This window comes from Aethalodelphis obliquidens, unplaced genomic scaffold, assembly GCF_003676395.1.
Source record: "Aethalodelphis obliquidens isolate GAN/ISIS:26980383/991018 unplaced genomic scaffold, ASM367639v1 scaffold28, whole genome shotgun sequence".
NCBI lineage: Eukaryota > Metazoa > Chordata > Mammalia > Artiodactyla > Delphinidae > Aethalodelphis > Aethalodelphis obliquidens.
Genome location: NW_020837972.1, coordinates 23,333,082 through 23,354,266, shown reverse-complemented (window position 1 = coordinate 23,354,266; position 21,185 = coordinate 23,333,082). Strand labels below are relative to the sequence as shown.

The 21,185-nt window shown below is 58.6% G+C and overlaps 2 protein-coding genes across 5 annotated transcripts in view; both read right to left on the bottom strand.

The window, feature by feature from the left end:
* Positions 1 to 12,297, bottom strand: PUS1 (pseudouridine synthase 1). Of its 2 annotated transcripts, none has more exons than XM_027125169.1 (6): positions 12,278 to 12,297; positions 11,274 to 11,505; positions 9,236 to 9,373; positions 5,373 to 5,475; positions 1,785 to 2,476; positions 1 to 292 (listed from the first exon to the last, which is right to left on the bottom strand). In XM_027125169.1, exons 2-6 carry the CDS (start codon positions 11,493 to 11,495, stop codon positions 251 to 253), a joined length of 1,197 nt encoding a protein of 398 aa, XP_026980970.1. In that variant the 5' UTR covers positions 11,496 to 11,505; positions 12,278 to 12,297; the 3' UTR covers positions 1 to 250. The 2 variants fall into 2 exon arrangements, with proteins under 2 accessions (XP_026980970.1, XP_026980969.1); XM_027125168.1 differs by lacking the exon at positions 12,278 to 12,297 and adding an exon at positions 11,813 to 12,269.
* The window catches only part of ULK1 (unc-51 like autophagy activating kinase 1), a 34,221-nt gene continuing 17,429 nt past the window's right edge, over positions 4,394 to 21,185 (bottom strand). Inside the window, exons 21-31 of one of the 3 annotated variants that reach the window (XR_003436787.1) lie at positions 20,986 to 21,095; positions 20,757 to 20,900; positions 20,212 to 20,405; positions 19,940 to 20,112; positions 19,741 to 19,859; positions 19,187 to 19,344; positions 18,291 to 18,426; positions 17,672 to 18,195; positions 8,124 to 9,373; positions 5,373 to 5,475; positions 4,394 to 4,653 (exon numbers count right to left, since the gene is read on the bottom strand). Coding sequence is in view for 2 of the 3 variants with exons in the window: in XM_027125166.1 (XP_026980967.1) it covers positions 18,054 to 18,195; positions 18,291 to 18,517; positions 19,187 to 19,344; positions 19,741 to 19,859; positions 19,940 to 20,112; positions 20,212 to 20,405; positions 20,757 to 20,900; positions 20,986 to 21,095 (1,267 nt within the window). In the remaining variant the exon portion in view is untranslated. Of the gene's footprint in view, positions 4,654 to 5,372; positions 5,476 to 8,123; positions 9,374 to 16,478; positions 18,196 to 18,290; positions 18,518 to 19,186; positions 19,345 to 19,740; positions 19,860 to 19,939; positions 20,113 to 20,211; positions 20,406 to 20,756; positions 20,901 to 20,985; positions 21,096 to 21,185 lie in introns of those variants that run through there. The other 2 variants (XM_027125166.1, XM_027125167.1) reach the window with 2 other exon arrangements.

The window sequence follows — 21,185 nt, the reverse complement described above, 5'->3', positions numbered from 1 at the left end:
CAAGGTTTGTACTTATTTAATAAGAAAATCGCTTCTTTAAAAAAATAGTGTCTTTACGTGCTGAGTTGTGTGTAGTCAACGCGTGAGCTGAAAATAGACTCGTGGCAGGTTCTCCCTGTGACGGAAACTCAGAATGACGCAGCTCTCAGGATCCTGAGCTGGGGAGGCCGCGCGCGGGCCGTCCCGTCTGGGCGAGGCATGCCGCCAGCAGCAGGCTAGCGGGTCCCGGCGTGCGGTGTCGTGGGCCAGCTCAGTCACTGTCCCCATCACTGCCTTCCAGGGGGCGGGGGACCTGCAGAGCGAGAGCAGACAGGGAATGACCGTGGGGAGCGCTCCGCCCGGCGGGGGCCCTCTCCTGCACAGGGGCTGCCCAGGGCGAGGCTCAGCCTCACCCGTCTTCCTCTTCACTGATTCAAGAACCTGTCTTGAACGGGCAAAGCCAAGGGCTGGGGACCAGAGGGGGTCTTCATTGGGCTCCTCCAGCTCCCAGAGGCTTCAGTGACCTTGGGGACATAAAACTGATCTACTGCAAAGCTGGTCAGTACAAGCCCCTCGGCGCTATATAGAAGACGGTAGACGGTCAGAGGCCTCTCTCTGTCTGTGGGAATCAAGCAGAGAGCAAGCCTGGCCCCCAGGTCCCATCTGTACACGTGCTCCATCTGGCCTCACAGTGCTGGGAAAATTGATAACCACCAACATTTAAAGAGTGGACTATTTCACATACACATCTGCAATCCCAGTTTCTCCTGAGAAAAGGCAAGCTCCGACAACACTCAGGGCCACCCTCCCCTGGCTGGCGCTGAGCTGCAGGGGCCCTTCCGGTGGAATGAGAGCTCTGCCGTTTCCCACAGTCTCCACCAAGTCCCGTCTCCTCCCCGACGCTGCTTGGAATTCACCATCTGACCTGCAACCCCTGCCTTTCTTACACCTGGCCCCCTTACCTGTATGCACATGGGTTTACAAGCCCAGCTGGGGAGGGAAGACAGTGTTTTTCTAGATATCTAGACAATGGGAAGAAATCTCCCAGAGCTCCAGGTGGGAATCTCACCCTTTGACAGCCTGCTGGGACACCATGAGCGAATATGGGCTTTGGGGACCTCCCTCGCCCCAGGGTAGAGAATCGAGAACTAGAGTAAAATGTTCACTTTTAGCTCCAGCACCTCCAATCGTGGATGCTCTCCTTCTAACATAAGGTTGGCAGTTAACTCACAGATGAATCACACTTTGAGCCAGGTCCCTGGGCGGTATCGGACAGCAGGGCTCCAGGACAGTGGGGCCGAAAGCACAGCCTGCGTCCCCTCCCAGGCGGAGGAGAGCACCCGGGCCCGGACAGGAACGCCGCCCAGAGGGCGAGGAGAACGACGCTTGGCCGCTCAGCGTCCCTGGCGCCTGCCAAGCGAGCCCATGTTCTGGAGCCAGGTACATGCCAACTGACCAGCAGCATGAGCCAGAGGAGGACGTCCCAGCGGCACCTCCGTCCCACACACGGGACGACGGCCACCGAGCATGTCCCTCCCCAGCGTCACTAAGCGCGGAGCAGGGCGGCTGGCCACCAGGTCCTATGCCCTGGCCCTGCTCCTCCCACTGTTGTGGCCCCGGGGCAGCGACAGGCCTCTCGGTGCCTCAGCTTGCTCATCAATGGGTACAATGACAGGGGGCAGAGTGGGTTGAAGCTTAGCCACGGACAGTGACAGATGTGGACAAGTGCTTGGCTGAGCTCCTGGAAGGGCCAGCGCCAGCCCCACGGTTCCCCTGACCCCCAGCCCCCGTGGCCCCAGCCCCACCTTGGCGCCCGGGCCGGCGGCTGCGTGGGCAGTGGCGCTGAAGTCATGCATGGGCAGGGTGCTCAGCCACTGGGCCATGGACCTCTCGTGGCGCTCGGTGCCGATGATCGTGGGGTAGATGTGCTGTTCCTTGAAGGCCGTGACCTCAGCCTCCTCCCGCGCCCAGTCCAGCGGCTCGTGCAGCCCGTCGTGGCCGAAGCGCTGGTTGTACTTCTCGAAGTGCACCCGCTCCAGGACCAGGCCGAGCCCCGGTGCCTTGGGCACGTCCACCTTGGCCTCCCCCCAGCAGCGCTCCAGCACACTCTCGGGCGCGTAGCCCTTGACGATGGCCACCACCAGCCCCACCATCTTCCTGATCTGGTGCGTCATGAAGCTCTGGCCCTTGACCTTGATCACCGCGAACTCCATGCCTTCGCGCACGAAGGGCTCCTCGCAGAACATGTCGAGGATGTAGCGCCGGGCGCTGGGCTCGCGGGGCCCCTTCTGCGAGGTGAAGTTGTGGAAGTTGTGGGTGCCCCTGTAGCAGGCCAGGAGCCGGTTCACATGCCCCAGCGTCTCTGCGTGCAGCCGGTACGTCTCGTCCTGCGCGTCGTGGTCCTTGTGGGCAAAGGCGAACGTGGGCAGCATGTAGAAGTAGGTCCTGGCGTCACACTTGTTCTTGGAGTTGAAGCCGCCCGTGACCCTCTTCAGTCCTGGGGGCAGAGGAGGCGATGAGGACAGACTGACGACACCCTGAGCAGGTCTGAGCGCCGGCACCTTACCTGCCGAACCCGGACGAGCCCGAGGGGGCCCCGGCTCCGTGCGCTAAACCCTCAGCTAAACCCTATCAAACAAACCCCGGGGTCGGCCAAGGTGCGGGACACCCTGCTCTCGCCTCAGGATCCCGGGGGACCCATGCGGACTAAAGCACCAGCCGGTGACCCCGACCCAGAAGCCTTGGATCACACGCCATCCTGCAGGTGAGGCCAGGGACAGCAATGTGTTCAGACAGCAAAAGAAACTGGAAACAACTTAAAAAGTCCAGCAACGGGGAAACGATCAGCGGCTCTTAGACGTTTGCAGAACGAGCCGAAAGCAGCCCCGCAGCCCCGGCGCCCGTGCCCAGGACCGGGGGCTGCAGCGCCGAACACTCGCTGTGCCCGGCCAGGGCTCCCAACAGGCTTCCTAACCGCTCAGGGAGAAAAGAGCAAAGCGAAGCACTACGTGTGCATTTCTTTGTGAGAAAAATACAGACACACGGATTATGTCTGTATTTGTAGAGAAAACTTCTGAAAGAATCACAACCGTTGGGGGGGGGGGGCGGCTTCTGGGAACTGGGGAGCACGAAGCGCTTTGTGGCCCTGGGTGCTCCGTGCTGCGCGGCTGTCCTCACGCTAAGCCCAGACCGGGTCGTGAGGACTCAGCCTCACAAGGAGGCTGTGACTTAAAGGCCAGCTTTGGCTTCATGTTACAAGGACTGATGACCCCGCCCCGGGGCTGCCAGTTCAAGGCTGCCTCTGCGCCGCCCTTCCCGTCTTCTGTCTCCGCTGTCGTGTCTGATTTGGGGTAATCTTATTGTTGTGTTTTGTCTTGCTTTAAGAATCCAATTTCAGCGACACAGCATCGCAGGTATGCTCTGTGCACCTAATTTCTGTCGTGCGGAATATAACTGCCAAGAAAAGGCTGAAAGGGGCTGGCAGCCGACCACGTGGCTGGGCTGCTAACGAGGGAAGCACAGCCTTGCTGGGTCCTGTTACGTAAGCAGTGCTAACGGCTGCGAATTGTGTAGGGTCTGGCATTATTTTAGCGAAAGTGGGGAACAACCTGTGGCATACATGAGAACGTTCCCGTGGAGTGAATATTAAGAGGCATCACATGGGGCTTTAAGAGGACTGGCTCCCAGAGAAGGTCTTCAGGAGGGAATTATCCTCACCAGGCAGAGAAGGACCACAGGACAATAAAAATAAAACCATGTCATGCCAATAATAAATGCAGAGCCTTCCCCGGCGGTGCAGCGGTTAGGACTCCGTGCTGCCACTGCAGGAGGCGCGGGTCCCACCCCTGGTCGGGGAATGAGATCCCGCGTGCCGTGCGGTGCAGCAAATAAATAAATAAATAAAAATGTAAAAACTCAATTCAATAGTGGGCAAGGAGCCAAAACAAGGGCTGTGGCTGTGTGCTGAGATCCCTATGTACACTTGTGCCCAACGTTCATGGCAGTGTCTTTCTGTAACAGCCCCAAACTGGAGACACCCGCAGTGCTCCCCACCAGGTGACTGGATAAACAACTGGAAACCACGCAGCAATGGAAAGGAACAAACCGGATGCACCCGACAACGTGCAGGAATCTTTAACCAGAGGCTCCGTGCAAGAAGCCATTCCCTACGATGCTATTGACATAAAACTCTAGAACTACGAAGCAGTCTATAATGAAGGAGAGCAGATCAGTGGTCGCCTGGTGAGGCATGGGGTGGGAGGGGCGTGGGGAGGGTCACAATCTTCTGGGGGTGACCGAGAGGGTGACTCTCTCAAGTGGGCTGGTTTCACAGGTATGCACACATATCACAACGTTTTAACTGTATAGTGAACTACGCAGTTTACCGTACGCTGATTATACTTCAACTTTAAAAAGCATTTAAAAGTGTTTTTAATTCTCTGGTTAAAGAAAAACTGACAGTGTAGTGTGCGGGTGATGACACAGGCAGACCTGAAATACACGTCACGACAGCAGGACAGGTGCAAGTGCGTGGCTGCAGGTGTGAGGTGCGTGCAAGGTGGCCTGGCTTCACGAGAAGGCAGCTGTGGTAACTGGCCCATGGATGCTTTGACCCCGGGGCTGGCAAACAGTGGCTAAAACCATGGCCGTTCCCGTAAAACTTCTGAGCTAAGGCTGAAAGGGTGGTTAAAGGAAGAAACAAAGGAGAAGAATATGCAACAGAGACAGTGATCTGTGTGGCCACAAAGCCTCAGACAGTTTACTACGTGGCCCTCTACAGAAAGCCTCTGCCAGCCCTTGCTTTAAGGGCTGGCAAAGCGACCACTAAAAAAACCATAGCGAGTCATCGCATTAGCTAACCAAGGTGATAATGAAATGCAATGAAAAGAAACATCAATTAATCCAAAAGGAGGGAGAAAAAGAAGAGGGAAACAAATGGGACAGAGAGAAACAGAAGGCAAGCAGAGCTACCCCCAGCCACCCCAGTACCACATTAATTATCAATGGCACATATATGCCACTTAAAAGGCAGAGAGGGTCAGACTGCAAATCCCATTATCAGGCCTGTTACCATAGGGAGTCATAGCCCCTGTTTTAATTTTATCAAATCTGGACTTTCATATCCAAGCATTTGGTTAAAACAAGGCACATGTACCACCAAGATGCTGCACTGAGGGCCTTTCCAAGTCTGTCTGTCTGGCTGTGTCCCTTTCTGAAGGAGGTGGGAATACTGAACCCTTCCTTACAGCTGACTCACAACCACTCCTTCCAACTGCTAAGCGACCACTCTGTTATCTTAGCTCCGCAACAGAGAAATTCGGTGAAAGAAGAAATTTCGTGTCCCTGTGAGACTGGCCACCACCCAGTGTGCAGCCCAGCGCTGCAAGGCTTACCCAGTATCCGAATGTGAGACGGAAGGTGGCTGTTAATCTTTTCTAAAAGGTCGTCAATCAGCCACACCTTCAGGGACACAACCTGGCCGGCCGCAGACACACCCTGCAAAGGAAGCAGACATGGGAGGGCCAGCTGGGCCTTGCACTTGGAGCACCGACACTGCAAGCTGGTCTCTTCAGCAGAAGGACCACATGCACGCTACATCTGTCCGTGGAGGAATTCTGCTTTCAGAAGTGCATCTGAAGGGAATAACCAGATACAAGAACAGTGCTCTATATGCCAAGGGAGTGAGTGCCACATAACTTATAAAATATTACAAGTGAACTTCAGAGCCCAACGAAACACGGGAACGAATACATGAAATCCTGCAGATAGGAGATAAAGTCCCACCCTGGATGTGACTCTCAAGGACTTAGGAAAAAAGAAAGTGCAACTTAGATGCCAGAACACTGGAGCTGAGCAAGGTCACCATCTAAGTCACAGCAGCAGGTATCCTGTGGGGATGGGGTGCTAGTGACACAGGTAAACTGAGCAAGCGCCGCACTCAAGAAGAGCACAGTTCACCATTTGTATGTTACACCTTTTTCCTAAAAGCAAGTTTTCATAAAAGGCAATACGGCAGTAAGGTCTGGGGGAGGGGAGCGGTGTGATTCGGAAGGTGGACGAGGAGGGGGCTCCTGGGACGCGGGCAGAGACCACGTGTGGACCTGAGTGGAGATTATCCGGGCGCTCACCAAAGAATCACCCGTTTCACTTTATACTGACACTGTATGCACCTTTCTGTTTGCTACAATCATACTTTCTAAAAAGATTTTTTTTAATGTAAGCAAAGAAGACAGAGTACCGTGTAACACTCCTGCCGAAAAATTTCTTTACTCTGTATCGAGTCATGAGAACAATCAGACAAACACAGATTGAGGACATTCGTCAAAATAACTGGCCTGGACCATCCAAAACATCACATCAGGAAGGACAGAAAGGAGGTGACGAGACCATTTTAAAGGAAACTCAAGGGCTTCCCTGGTGGCGCAGTGGTTGAGAGTCCGCCTGCCAATGCAGGGGACACAGGTTCGAGCCCTGGTCCGGGAAGATCCCACATGCCGCGGAGCAACTAAGCCCGTGCACCACAACTACTGAGCCTGCTCTCTAGAGCCTGTGAGCCACAACTACTGAGCCCGCGTGCCACAACTACTGAGCCTGCGTGCCACAACTACTGAAGCCTGTGCACCTAAAGCCCGTGCTCTGCAACTAGAGAAGCCACCGCAATGAGAAGCCCGTGCACCACAACTAAAGAAAGCCTGCGCGCAGCAACGAAGACCCAACACAACCAAAAAAAAAATAAATAAAAGAAATAATAAAAGAAATAGAAAAAACATTTTTTTAATTTAAAAAAAAAAATGAAGGAAACTCAAAAGACATGACAACTGAATGAACCATCAACCCTGGGTTAGACACAGGATCAACAAGAAACGGTGTACCAGTGTTAAATTTCCCAAGGGTGACAGCGACACCAAGCAGTTGCCAGAGGATGCCACTGCTCACGCGACATATTTTGGGGTGAAGGGTGATGACGTCTGCAACTTCCTCTCAAATGGTTCCATTCAAAGGCACAAAAAGGAAAACAAATATGGCAAAAGTTTAACACTGCCGAGCTTAGGGGAAGACCAAGGGTGTTCATGCATTGTTCCTGGGACTTTCGGAGGTCTGAAGTTTTTCCAAATAAAAAGTTGGAGAGATTTTTGTAAAAAAGAAGAAAGACAAAAAATAAACTGGCGAGATGGAACACAGGCCGAATCCACTGTTCACCAGGCAGACACCCTCCAACACAGAGGCATCTGGCCACGAGTGGCTACTGAGGGCATAAAATGGCTGTTCTGAAATGAGGTCTCAAAGTCTCAGTACACGAAAAAGGAATGGAAATACATCTCATTGCTAATCTTTTTATATTGATTACACGTTTTTCTGGTTTTTTAAAAATTTTTGGCTGCATTGGGTCTTTGTTGCTGTGCACGGGCTTTCTCGAGTTGCAGCGAGCGGGGGCTACTCTTTGTTGCGGTGCGCAGGCTTCTCATGGCAGTGGCTTCTCCTGTTGCAGAACGTGGGCTCTCTAGGCGCGCGGGGTTCAGTAGTTGTGGCTCACGGGCCTAGCTGCTCCGCGTCATGCGGGATCCTCCCGGACCAGGGCTCGAACCCGTGGCCCCTACACTGGCAGGTGGATCCCTAACCACTGTGCCACCAGGGAAGCCCTGATTACACGCTGAAGGGAGAATTTTCTGGATATGCCAGTGGAGAGTGGGTGATGACTAAAGGGTGCAGGGAAGTTCTGGGGACGATGAAAATGTTCTAAGCTGGGCTGTGGTAATGGCTGCACAACTGTGAGAAAGGACTAGAATCAATGAATGTACCCTTTAAATGGGCAAAATGTATGGGAGTGAATGACAGCTCCTTGAAACTTTTTTTTTTAATATGAAACAGAAACTAACAAAATATCATCATTTGTTCATCCAGGGGGATGTTAGTATCAAAGGTTTTCTAGATTTCCCAAAATGTAAGAAGGAAAACATATTCGAATAAAACCATCTCTAATAACAGTGAAAACTGAAATAAATGCTAGCCCTATATTTGGAAATGCTGTCTTCATTAGCTCAGGCAAATGTTTACTTTTCTTCTGCCCTGAAAACAACCAGAGAGCTGTAAGTGGGAAAGTTAAACAGAAAACAAACACCACGGAGAGCCCCGGTACTCTTTACCTGGACCAGCTAACATGTGACTGGATCACCCACGAGACTGCCAGGCGCCTGTTTTTGTTCTTAGCTGTCTGTGCGGTAGCTCTGGCTCCGGGGTTCTGGCCTGGGCCTGTGGATCCCAGGGGACGCTGCACCTTTGAAACTCAACGTTATTCAGATTCCCAGGACCCTGACCTGCAAAAAGCTACGTGTACCACAGACTCCCAGTGACCTTAGGTGGCCAGAGAGATGATTCAGGGCCCGGGTCTGAGAGAGCAGGCTCACAGGTGCACAGGCACTTTGGGTTTTCTCTCTCCTGGGGGAGAGCTTCACGTTCTCTGTGGCTGGTTGTCCCACCTGCCTCGGCGACACCCTCCACTCCTTTGTGGGGAGCCCCTGCTCGCACCAGCCCCACACCTGGCAATGTGCCAGGGTGGGACCAGCCAGCGACTGGCCTGGGACGGTGGGAGAGCCAAGCAGACAGCAGGACTCAATCTCTTGAGCATGAATGGACAGTGCTGGGTCACGGCCACCCGAGACTCCTGAGCGTGCGACTCCCGCGGGGTTCCAAAGACTTGGCGCTCACACACGCACAGTGGAAACTATTTCCCGTTCATCGCTTTTTATGTTGATTACACGTTGAAAGGCGACTACCTTGGACACACTAAGTTAAATAAAATTGATAACAAAACCCAGCGTCACCTGCCCCCTTTTCCCTTTTGGCTGTGGCTCCTAGGAAGCTGCACACCACACGCACGTGGGCCTCTGCGGCCACGCGGTCCTACGTGTATCGCGAGCCTGAGGTGGATGGATCTAAGGCAGATGTTGTGGCCACCACGCCACCCACAGGAGCGACAGAGGAGAAAGCACAGACAGAGAGGATGCCAGACCCTGTGGCCCTGAGCACCTAGGTCCAGCCACACCTGGGCCGGAAATGCCCCAGTTTCTTGGCCACACGAGGCAACAACTTTCTTTCCACTTACACTAGTCTGAGCTGTGCATCTGTCAATTGTAACCAAGAGAATCTTGAGAGATAAAGGTGCTAAGATGGAAAGTGGGATGAGGGCAAACACAAGCCACAGACCGGCGGCTTCGGTGCTGCCTGCACCCGCAGGGGATGTGGGGACAGCACCTACCTTGTCCGTCCGGGCGCAGCGCTGGAAGGACATCTTCCGCATGTCCTCCCCGTGATTCTCCGGAATACAACCCGACCGGACCAGGGCAGACACCAGGTCATCTTCGATGGTCTTGAATTTCGAGGACCCAACATTCCTCTGAGGAAAAGAGAAGAAGAAAACTTGTTTTTCACTCAATCACTACCACAGTAGGGGCCCTGGGCCGTGGCTGATCCAGGTAGGGGCATGTGCGTTGTGCCCGCACCCGGCAGGTGGGGACCGTACCTGTGGGCGTGGAGAGACCCTGCAGCTCGTCCCCCGACCCACGGGAAGCAGGAAAGCCACCTGTGGGTACCCACAGTCTAGATACTTCCCACCCTGGGCAGCTGACACTGGACATCACCTAAGACATCATTTCCCCCTACCTGTCAGATGTGAGACCAGCACCCTCCTGCTGGAGACCCATCTGTCTGTTGCACCCGGCCAAGAGGGACTCCCCTCCCTCATCACCCCAGGGCCTCCCCTCCCTCACCACAGCAGGGAGCAGGCCCTCCTGCATCACTACAGGGAGGCAGGCGCCCCTGCTGGAGGAGGACGCCACCCCAGGGTGCTGCCAGCACCTAGTGGGTGCAGATGTAGTGTAATCACAGTCCAGGGCCTGCAGGACCCTGCGACATCAGTGAGATCACCACCCTGACGTCAAAGAAAATCTTTGCAAAGCAAGGGACACAGGGCGACAAGCACGTCGCCAAGACGCACCACAGTGGGCAGGTCCTTCCCAAAGTCTACCTCATGGTCCCCACTGCAGCTTAAGTCCAATCCCTTTACTCAGCAAGAAGCTATAAATGCTCCTCCAGCGATCGGAATGGATATTAAGAAACGGGGATAACCACCCTTCCCCACATCCCGCTGTGTCCTTCTGTCACCCTGTGAGCTACCGTCACTCTCTACCCTCCCTCCATTCCCCTAATGGGGACACTGAGGCAAACGGAAGATGATGAGACACAGGCAAAATTCTCAAGACAGCGCATAAGGCAACAACACACGTAATCAGTCACCCTCAAACAAAAAAGCATTTAAACATCGGCGAAGAGCAGCGCAGGTGGTTTATTTGTTCCACTATGTGAGACCGAAGCACTGCTTCCACCATTTCACAATCCACCCGTGGTCATCAAAGGTCATCAAATTGGTTTCACGGGTGCAACCCTATACTTAATGAAAAATACTAAAATAGGATACAAAGTATCTCATTACTACTATTATTTACAGTAAAGGTGACCACAGCACCTGGTAAGGTTGGGCACTGTTTTCCTAAACTTCCGCTTCAGTGAGATACTCTACACAGCAGTGAATTCCTCCAAGAAGTTTAAAGAACGAGGCACCGAAGTGTAAGAGCCACACCGCTGACCACAAGGGACGAGAAGAAGCTCTACGTGCATCTGCCGGGGCGCCGGGGCTCTTGTGCCTTTCAGGAAAGGGTCACGGGGCTGGGCTGGGCAGGGAGCTCTCACGTGCCTGCGTACCCACAACCGTCACCTTCACGTGTCTAACAAAGAGTAACAGCTGCCTCTTCTGAGCATCCCTGGCGCTGTCCCAGTTCTAGTGTGCGGTATCGGTCAGCCTAATGACTCTTCCTGCCCTGTAAAGTCAGCACTGTGATCAGAGAGATGAGGAAACGACGGACTGAGAGTTCTCGTCACTTGCCGCCTCTGGTCATCGGCAGGCCTGGGCCTTTAACTACCCTGGGAGACCCATGAACACCTCACCCCCCCCCCCCCCCCCCCCCCCCCCCCCCCCCCCGCCCCTCCACCCCCCCTGGGACCCCGATGACCCCCCCCCCCCCCCCCCCGCCCCCCGCAAGCACCCAAGCAATGCATGGATGAAACAGGGCTCAAAGCTGCTTCGATCTGAATCTAAATCTTGCCTGATGGGACCCACACGATAAAGGAGGTGAGAATGAGACCCCTCTTTCTGCCACTTCCCAAGATGGCTCACTGGGTAACCGTCGCTGTGAGGTCCCTGCCCCAAGCACAGCGGCCCAGCCCGCGGGCGCCCTCACCTGCATGCCGTGGTAGCCCTTCCCGGAATAGGCCACGAGCAGCACGACCTTGCGCTTGGGCAGCTTCCTGTGCTGCCCTCCACCCTCGCTGCTCCTGAGCCTTTTCGCCTGCTGCTCTGTCTCCTCCCAGATCCTGGCCGCGCCCTGCCAGCCACGCCGGACCTTCCTGTCCTGCTCCTGCTTGGTCCCCACGGGCACGGGGGCCTCCCCATTCCCTGCCATGGGGGGCAAACTGAAAAGACACGGTGGCGAGGGGGGGTGGGGTGTGAGCAAAACACAGAAGGAAGCGGCCCAGTGAAAGACTGACGGTGGCAGCATGGTCCAGTAAACACCCTGGGCTGACCACCGAGTCCAAATCCCAGCTGGGCGCTAACTGTAGATCTTGCCCAACCACCAACTTGGCCTCGGTTTCACGGTTCAAGAAATGGAGCAGTGACAGCACTTTATGCGATGAGGGCTGGTGCTCGCCGGGCATGCAGTCGGGCTCAGTGGGGGTCAGCGTGCTACCCTGGGGTCACGGACAAGTGCACTGTCATTACCAGAGGAGGCGCGGTCCCAGGCGCGGGGTCCACGGTCCGCAGGCTCTCCTCAGGGCCCAGGCCGCCGCCCGCAGGCTGGGGAGCCCCATGCAGGCCCGGGAGGGGCGGGGGGGCACGCGCCCGACCCCTGACCTCCCCCGGTACGCACCCACCCGGGTCCTCTAGACCCCTAACCTCCCCGGGGCCCCTACACACCAGCCCGCCCCTCCTTAACTCCGACCACGGCCACGCTCCAGCCCCACCCCTTGAGAACTCTAACCTTCCCGGGACCCTCTCACGCTCCAGCCCCGCCCGCGGATAACCTAAGTCGTCCCTGACCCCCAGGCTGACCTCTGACCTCCCCAGTCCCTCCTGCTCCCCCCTCGTCCTCTCGCCTCGCCCAGCCGGCTCTCCCTCGGGAATCGGGGAGACCCCGGCCACCCACGCCGGGACTAGTGGGGCGCGCCCCGACCCGGCCCCACTCACGGAGCGGCGGACTGAGCCGGAGCCGAACCACGTGGGCGAAGGCGGAAGCGGAGCGCGCGGCCGGACGGCAGCCGGACGTGGACAAAAGTACTTCTGGGCGAGGCGGGCCGAGGCGGCTTGGGGCGGAGCTTGGTGTCAGGGGCGGGACTGAGCGGGGCTTCGGGGCGGGGAGGGCGGGGCCTGGCGCCGGGAGCCCGGTTCCCCGCTGCCAACTCGGGGGTGGTTTGAGGCCGATGTGGATGCGCCCTCTTAGGGCGAACAAATCGTCCTAACAACTACGCTTCCAGGCTCTGTTCCGTGTTACAAGTGTCAGCTCATTCAGGCCTTTCGCCCGCCTTAGGGAGCAAGCACCGTAAGAGCAAGCACGTTACTGAAGAGGAACCCGAGGGACAGAGAGGCTGAGCCCATGGCCGGAAGCCACACAGCACCAGTCCCGGCTTCTGGAATGACAGCCTGTCTTTCAACAGTGTGCAGACCAGCGCCTTCCCACAAACCTCTCGTAAGAAAACACTTGCCATGTGCCAGTGCCAGGTGCTGCTCTAGTGGCTCGATGCCTGTTAGCTTATTCAATCCTCATGAAGCCTTGAGGAAGGTTCTCTTGTCCCCATTTTACAGATGAGGAAGCTGAGGCACGGAGAGGGGCCCAAATGCCAGGGAGAGACTGGGTCATGCTGGAGCCGCCTGTGTGAGAGCTCCAGGGAGTGAGGACCTCCTGGAAGCTGGTAGAAGACAGATGGGAAACTCGTCCACACATGGGGTTTGGGAGGCGGCACAGATGTCACCACAGCTGGCGGGAGCGAGCGACAGCCCGCAGAAGGTGGAAGGAAGTGCGGCTGGCGGCACGGGACTCAGACCTCCCTGAGACGGCCACTCGGTAAGTAGCTATTTTCCGAGCACCTACTAGGTTCCCAGCGCCTGCAGAGGCTGCGAACAGTCTAGGAGCAGAACCCGTGCCCTCGGGAAGCTTCCACTCTAGTGGGGACAGACAATGACAGACCAACAGCAAGAGTGTGTGTGATCAAGTGTTAAACACTATGTGAAAACGACTCAGAAGTACTGACGCATGCTACGGCTGGGGGTGAACCTTGAAAACACATTCAGTGGAGAAGCCAGGCGCAGAAGGCCACGTCGTGCGTGTATGATTCCATGCACAGCTGACCCTTGAGCAGCGCAGGGTTGAACGCACGGCTCCACCTATACAGAACTTGTTTCACTAAATACGAAGTGCAGGACTAGTAGGTCTGCCAGTGGCTGAATCCACGGATGCGTAACCACGGACATGGAGAGCCAGCTGTCAAGTTATCTGTGGATTTTCGACTGCGTGTGGGGGGGGGGTCTGGGCCCCGAACCACCACGTTGCTCACAGGTCACCTGTACGTGAAATGTGCAGAACGAGCGAATCCACGAGAAACAAAGTGGAGCAGTGGCTGCTGACGTGGATCCTCTCCTGGACCAAATTCTACTCGGACTCCTAGTCGGAAAAGTCAGGCCTAGTTGGGAAAGAGCTCAGGCAGGCGGAAGGGCACAGCTCACCCGTGCTAAACGATCCCCCAGGACAGCCCACCCCTCTGAGGAAGGGAAGAAAGAGCTGCCCCAGGGCTCCAGGCATGAGGAAAGGTCAAGGTCACATGTGGTCTGGGGAACTCAGGTGGCTGAGCAGTCTTAGGAAGCATCGGGGCACCTTCACGCAGAGCACCCACCTTCACACAGAGCACCCCACAACAGAGCACCTACCTTCACCCAGAGCACCCCGTCACACAGTACCTACCATCACAGAGCACCCCTTACCATAGAGACTCCTTTGTCGGGGGACACTCCTTCCCCGCCCTCGGCCTCTGCAGCTCTGGAGGCCTGGACCCGCTCTGGCACATGGAGGTGGACACGGGGCCCAGGCTGAACCATCCGTGTAAGCGCACGACCTGGGCAACTGTGAGGCTGGAACTAGAGCCGCCGAGGAAGGCAGTTGAGACTGGGTGATGGGACTTCAGGTTGTGCCCCGGGAAGCAGTCCATCTCCCCCTGCCCGTGTGAACCAGGAAGCTCCCGGTGCTTGAACAGAAACCCAAGCCGGGTGAGGGCAGTCTCGGGGGCAGGCCCAAGACCCCAGGCTGTGCCGCGGGCCAGCAGGTGGGGAGGGTGGAAGCTTGGGGCCGTGCTCTGAGGCCCTGTGTCAGGTGAGAGAATGAGAGGAAAAGACCACCGAGGGGCCTCCCTGCAAACTGGCCATGGTGGCACCGAGCCGGACTCTGATCTACGGAGAACAAACTGAGGCCTGTGAGGCTGGGACAGGTGCCCAGGGGGCAGTTAGAAGTGGGGCAGGCACCTGAGCCGGACCTCCTGGCCGAAGGCCCCCTGTGAGCGTGCCAGGAGCGCGCAGGGCAACGTGAGCCCCGCAGGAAGTGGGGAGCCGGTCCCTCCCGTGTGCCCGCTGCACCCCCGGCCCAGCCAGCCCTCCTGGGCCCTCCTTACTGTCAGGCTCCTACACAGGGTGTTTACAGCAGCGCTACCCATGAATACCAAGACTGGGGAGCAAGAGGATATCCTTCAGTAGGAAAATGGATACGTAAACTCAGTACCCCCAGACAGGGGAGTATCATTCAGCATTGAAAAGAAATGAGCCATCGAGCCATGGAAAGACCCAGAAGAAGTCAACCTGAAAAGGCTACACTGTGTGATTCCAGCATCGTGGAAGAGGCGAAGCTATGGAGACAGTAAAGGGACAGGGGTTAAAGTCAGGGGAGGGAACACAGAGCACAGAGGATATTCAGGGCAGTGAAACGACTCTGCATGACACTGAAATGGTACAGGTCATCATGTGTGCGTCCAAACCCACAGCACGGGCACCAAGAGCGAATCACAACGTAAACATGGACTCTGGGTGATGCTGACGTGTCAGTGTAGGTTTATCAGTTGTAACAGATGAATCCCACCCATGCAAGGGGTTAACAGGAGAAGTAAAGTGGGTGGCAGGGGGAGAGGGAGTATTTGGGAACTCTCTGTACTTTCTGCACAATTTTTCTGTAAACCTAAAACTACTGTAAGAAATGAAGTCTATTAATTTGACAACAAAATGCCACGGTTGTCTTAATCCTCTTTCGGCATTTCTTTGTGCAACATACCGGGAGCCCCACAGAGCGGAAGGGGCTGCATCTCCACCAGGCACGGCCCTTCCTGTCTGCAGAGCCCGGAGCACGCACTCCAGGAAGCCAGACTGGAGCAGCCCTGCTGGGACCTAGCCTTTTGAGGCCCCACCTTCCACTTCCTCTATCACTACCCCTCCGCGAACTTTCGTTTCACATTGCGGTTAGCCTTTCTGGTAACTTAATGAGATACTTTTAGCCTATTAAAACAATATGTAGGGCTTCCCTGGTGGCGCAGTGGTTGAGAATCCGCCTGCCAATGCAGGGGACACAGGTTTGAGCCCTGGTCCGGGAAGATCCCACACGCCACGGAGCAACTAAGCCCGTGTGCCACAACTACTGAGCGTGCGCTCTAGAGCCCGTGAGCCACAACTACTGAGCCTGTGGTCTAGAGCCCGCAAGCCACAAGTACTGAGCACGCGTGCCACAACTACTGACCCTGCGAGCCTAGAGCCTGTGCTCCACAAGAGAAGCCACCGCAATGAGAAGCCCGCGCACCGCAATGAAGAGTAGCCCCTGCTTGCCGCAACTAGAGAAAGCCCGCGCACAGCAACGAAGACCCGATGCAGCCAGAAAAATAAAAATAAATAAATTTATAAAAAAAAACCCTTAAAAACAGATAAATAAAAAACAACACGTAGTCTAAAATATGGAAACCTTACCACTCAACAACAAAAAGAGAAAGCATCCGATTCAAAAACGGGCAAAGGACATGAATGGATATTTCTCCAAAAATGACCTAGAAATTGCTGACAGACACATGGAGAGATACTTGAGGTCACTAGCCGTCGGGGGCGCGCACACCAAAACCACAGCCTCTCACACCCACCCAGAGGCGGAGCGGGGGGCCCTCCTGCGCCGTGGGTGGGGACGGAAGTGACGCGGCTGCTGTCAAGGTCTGGCACCCGGTGAACCCCTGGAGGACTGAGCTCCCAGCCTTGCCCCGAACCTGACCTCCAAACTCCAGCTGCTGCTGCAGGACATGGGGGGGCGGGGCGTGTGGTCCGAGAAAGGAGGTGACGGGAGAAGGGTAGGCCGTGACAAACCATCAGTAACAGCAGCCCAACAACTCCAGAGGTTTATTTCCTTAAATTGATGTTACACAACTTAACCGAAGGGGGGGGGGGGGGGGGGGGGGGGGGGTGACACAAACGTCTTGTCAGGTAGACCAAGGGTGGAGAGCTGTGCTGTGGAGGACAGGCTGGGTGGGCGGCGCTCACCCCACAGCCCGGAGGTCACCCGCGGACAGAGCCCAAGGGGCCCCTCCCACAGCGCCGGCCCCCCAGAGGCCCCGGTTCCAGCCAACCGTAAAGCAATAAATACGGACATTTTCTGCGCAGGAGGAGAAGCTCAAGCCACCGGTGAGGAGACAGAAACGAGTCCCAGGCTGCTCTTCTTCTGGGTCCAAGCACAGAGGCAAGATTTCAAGTATCGCAAGAGAGAAACGCATGGGGTCCTCGCCTGGGCCTGTGGGGAAACCTCAGCGCCGGGGGCGCCGGGCTGCGGCGGCTCCCTCTGCATCCTTGAGGACACGTTCGAGAGGAGCTAGGCAGAGCCGGGCAGACCAGAAAAGGGACCCCCGGGCCTGGAAGGTGGCCTCCCCGCCGACCCCCCACGGCAGCCAGGACCTGGTGAGGGGACAGAGGGCTTGACGTCAAAACCTCCTGTGAGAGCTGGACAGGTAGGTTTGCGCACAAAAGCAGTCCTCAGCTGCCCGCGGTCTTCAGGCAGGGAGCAAGGGCAGGGGTAGGGCCGCCCTACAGGCGGGAGGGCGGACGGCCACGCGCAGACCACACGCGCCCAGCGCCACCGGCCCCCGGGGTCTCAGCATCGCTGCCGAGGCTGCCCCGATCCGCCCCCGTCCTTTAGGAACAAAACGTCAACTCATACGAGTTTTCTTCTTTTAAAAAAAAAGAAAAATGAAAAAGAGCTGCAGAAGATAAGACACATCTTAGGAGTTAAGTGTGAAAGACGGCAACAGCGTCTGTGCTGGGTTTTGGAAGCCCGGTGCTTCGTACTGTCCGTCCCTAAAAGAACATTTAAGTAAGACGGCGGCTTCGCCTCGAGAGCAGCCCGGGCGCAGGCACCGCACACGCGCTCACGGAGCCGTGTGCACACGGACGTGTGATTACGGGTGTGCACACGTGCCTGGTGGTGCAACAGCCGGGTCCAGTCCGCCTGCATAAAGTGCTGGGTGATCACAAAGCTGGGTGGTGGTCTCGGGGGAGGGAGGGGTGGGAGCCAGGAGGACACACCTTCTGCTGGGTGGATCCGCTGGGCAGGCCTGGCGGCTTTGGCTTGAGTGGGCATCACGGTCTCAGGGCCTCTGCTTGTCCTCAGCGAGACAGCCCTGGGGTCTGGGCGGGGCGGGGGCTGCCCACGCATCCCCACCTGCCATCGAGGCAGCCGGGAGAGCAGTTCAGATCGCCGGCTGGGCGGGGAGTTCTGCCCGTCAGCCAGGCCAGGGGACTGGCCTACGTCGAGGTTCTGTGCGGGGCCTCCAGCGCCCTGAAGTCCACGGCCGCAGAGCCCAGGAGACAGAGACGCAGCCTGAGGCCTGGCTCCGGACGCTGGGTGGGGAGCCACGGTCCTTTCCCCAGCACCAGCGAGTGGTGTCACGGCCGTGGGCTTGTCCCTTCAAGTCCGGCCAGCTGCTCCCCACCCCATGGATCGGCAGTAAAGGTCCAGGCCCCTTGGGCACCGTGGGCCGGGCCTCCAGGAGGTCAGGCACAGATGCCGGTCAGCAGGGCCGAGAGTCTCCGCTCGATGCACAGCTTGCCTGGAGCGAGGGAGGGAGGGGGGGCGGGCACCACGGTGAGCGGGCAGCGGCTGCCCCCTCCCGCCCCCGCTCCCAGGGGCCCAGCGGACACTGACACTTGGCGATGTTCTCCACGTCTGCCTGGTCCGAGAGGATCTGCTGCAGTCCCTCCATGAGCAGCAGGGCCTTGTGGTAGCGCTGGACACAGTCCTCCCGGCGGTGGAACATCTCGTCCAGGGCGGCCGACTGCACCTGCCGGGTGAGGGCGGAGGCTGGGCCCAGCTGCCTTCCACAGAGACGGGGGACCCAGGGCTGACGGCCGCACGAGCCACGGGGCAGCACGCTGTGGGCGCCGCCGGGTCACGCGCAGGCAGCCGGGGTTACAGGGCAGGCGACCGGCCACCCGCACCAGGCAGAGCACTCCCTCGGTCCCGGTCATGTCAGTGATGGTCACCCCTGGGGGAGGGGAGCTCGGGGACGAGGAGGCCGACTGTTCCCGAACGTCTCTTCGGGCTGTGTTTTTACTGCACGAGTGAATTTTCTCGAAAACAGGCACTGCCTCAGAAGCAGCGCTTTTTGGGCACAAGGACCCCAAAGCGACAGACGCAGAGCACTGGGCAGGGCCCCTCCCAGCCCCTCCTGCCTTCACGCCACAGCTCCCAGCTGGGCTGCCTGCGTTGGTTCCCTCTAGAGAAGAAGGAACCAACTCACCTGCTAAGAGCCTTGAAAACCAGGTTCCCCATTTTCCAGGTAAGGAACCTGAGTTTCAGGGAGGGACACATCTGGGCCGTGGAGCCTCACAGCGAGGCAGAAGCCCAGGTGAGCTCCCGGCTCCCCACCAGGGCTGGAGGGGCCCGGGTGACATTTGCTGGCTGAGGGGACAGCGTAGTGGAACTTCCCACCCCGGGAGTGATGCCCCTGAAATCCGGCGGAGCTGTGGCCGTCAACCCGCCCCTGCCGGCCCCTCAGCCCGCTCTCCCCGCCCGGCCCCACGTGGCCCTGCCCGGCGTACCGTCTGCACCGCGTGGCTAAAGATGAGCTTCTCGGCGGCGACGCTCTGGATGCGGTCTAGGAGCCGCTGCTTGTCTAGGAAGAAGCGCTGCAGCCGCAGGCTCAGGCCTTGGCAGGACACCACACTCGTCTTGTACAGCTCGTTCAGCTTCCGCACCACTGTGGGAGGCACCCCGGCAGCTCAGGCCGGCCCCCAGCAAGGGAACCCACGCGACCAGCGGGCAAAAGCCCCTCACTCCGTCCCCGGGGCGCTGTCCGACCCCACCTCCTAGGTGCTCTGCTCAGCAACTCACGCTGCGCCTTCCCGCCCCAGGCCCATGGGGGCCCTGCCGCAGGGCCTTTGCACCTGCCCCCCACCCCCACTATCCCTCCCCGGGCTGGGCCTGCACCAGGGAACCTCCTCAGGAAGGCCTCCCTCGTCACCTCTTCCTCGCTGACCTTCTCCCAGAGATAGCTATCCCTCCCTCCCCGACTCCCTCAGGGTCTCATGCCCCGAACGCTGCTGCTGCTGCTGCTGCCGCTGCCGCCGCCGCCACCAGCCAAGGCTGCCCTCACCCTGCTTCACGGTGGACGACAGGCAGAGCTTGCCGGCCCGGATCTGGTCGATGGCGGTCTGCAGGCCCGAGGAGAGGAGCTCGGCCGCCTTCAGGTAGAGCACCAGCTGCTCCGCGAAGCTGGAGGGCGGCAAGGACGCATCAGGGGCGGAGGCCGCACCCCCGCTGCCTCCCCGCGGGGCCCCGCTGGGCACACGCACCTCCACTCGCGGCTCAGCAGGCTGATCTGGTCGGCCACCACGCTCTCCTGCAGCTGGTACTCAGGCCCCCCGGCCGCCTCGCTGGCACTGCCCTTCAGGGCCGCGATCTCCAGGACGTGCTGGACAAAGTCGAGCGTGAAGCGCAGGCTGTGCAGGATCTCCGTGTGCTCTTGCTGGGGAGACGGGGCCACTGAGGGACGCTCCTCGGCACCGCCACCAGCCCTGCCCGGACGCCACGCTGGGCCAGGCGCCTGCCCCCGCCCGGCCCTCACCTCCATGAGGGTCTCCTCGGGCAGGTCGGGGGCCTCGAAGGTCACAGCCCCCTCCAGGTTGGCGGCAACGGGGTCGGCAAAGCTGCGGCAGTGGCCGGGGGCGGGTACCTCGAGGGGGGCCTCGCCGTAGGCCCCGGGCGCCAGGTGACGGGCGGAGGAGGAGCCTGCCGAGCCGAGGGGGCTGGAGGGGCCCCCTGTGGGGAGAGGGCCGGCCGCCCTCCCCATCAGGCCTCCGCCACTCTGACACAGAGCCGGTCCCCACCCGCTCCACTCCTGCCCCTCTGCGAGCAGGCGCCCCAGTGGAGGCCTCACCCCTCCCGGGCCCCCGCCCACTGCAGGGGCACCCCGGAGTCCAGGGCCGGGGCTTCAGGGGCCTGGCTGTGGGAGCCGTGCCCCCGAGCCTCCAAGGAGGACCCTCCCAGGGCCTCGCGTGAGAGTAGCGCCTGGCTCAGCTCCTGACTCTACAGCGAGGGCCCCTCCCGCTTCCCGACGGACGGTGTGGGCCGCTGATCCGCCGCAGCCGCGAGGCCAGCAACGGTCCTCACCTGAGAACACGGGGGCACGGGGGCCCTGGGGCGGCGTGGTCCCGCCGGGGGGCGAGCCCACCGTGAACACCACGGGGGAAGGGCTGCCGGCGCCCCCCGCACGGGCTCCCGGGTGCAGGTTCCCTCCGAAGCCAGCAGACGGCCCTGAGAGGGCAAGAGGAGGGGCTCAGGGTCTTCCCGCCGCGGGCGCCCCCACTCCCCAGAATGCTCTCTGGCGGACCCCACGCACCGGTCTCCATGGGCTTTTCCTGCAGGCTGTCCACGCTGCCTGAGTCAGGGGCCTGCGTCCCAAAGGCAGCCTTAAGGAGCAGATCCGTGAGGCGGCCGGCGCTGAGGGACCTGCAGGGTGAAGGGTGGTGAACACGTGCCCTGCGCCACCCAGGGGATCCAGAGACCCAGGCACCAGGCCACCCGCTGCCCAGGGCCGGC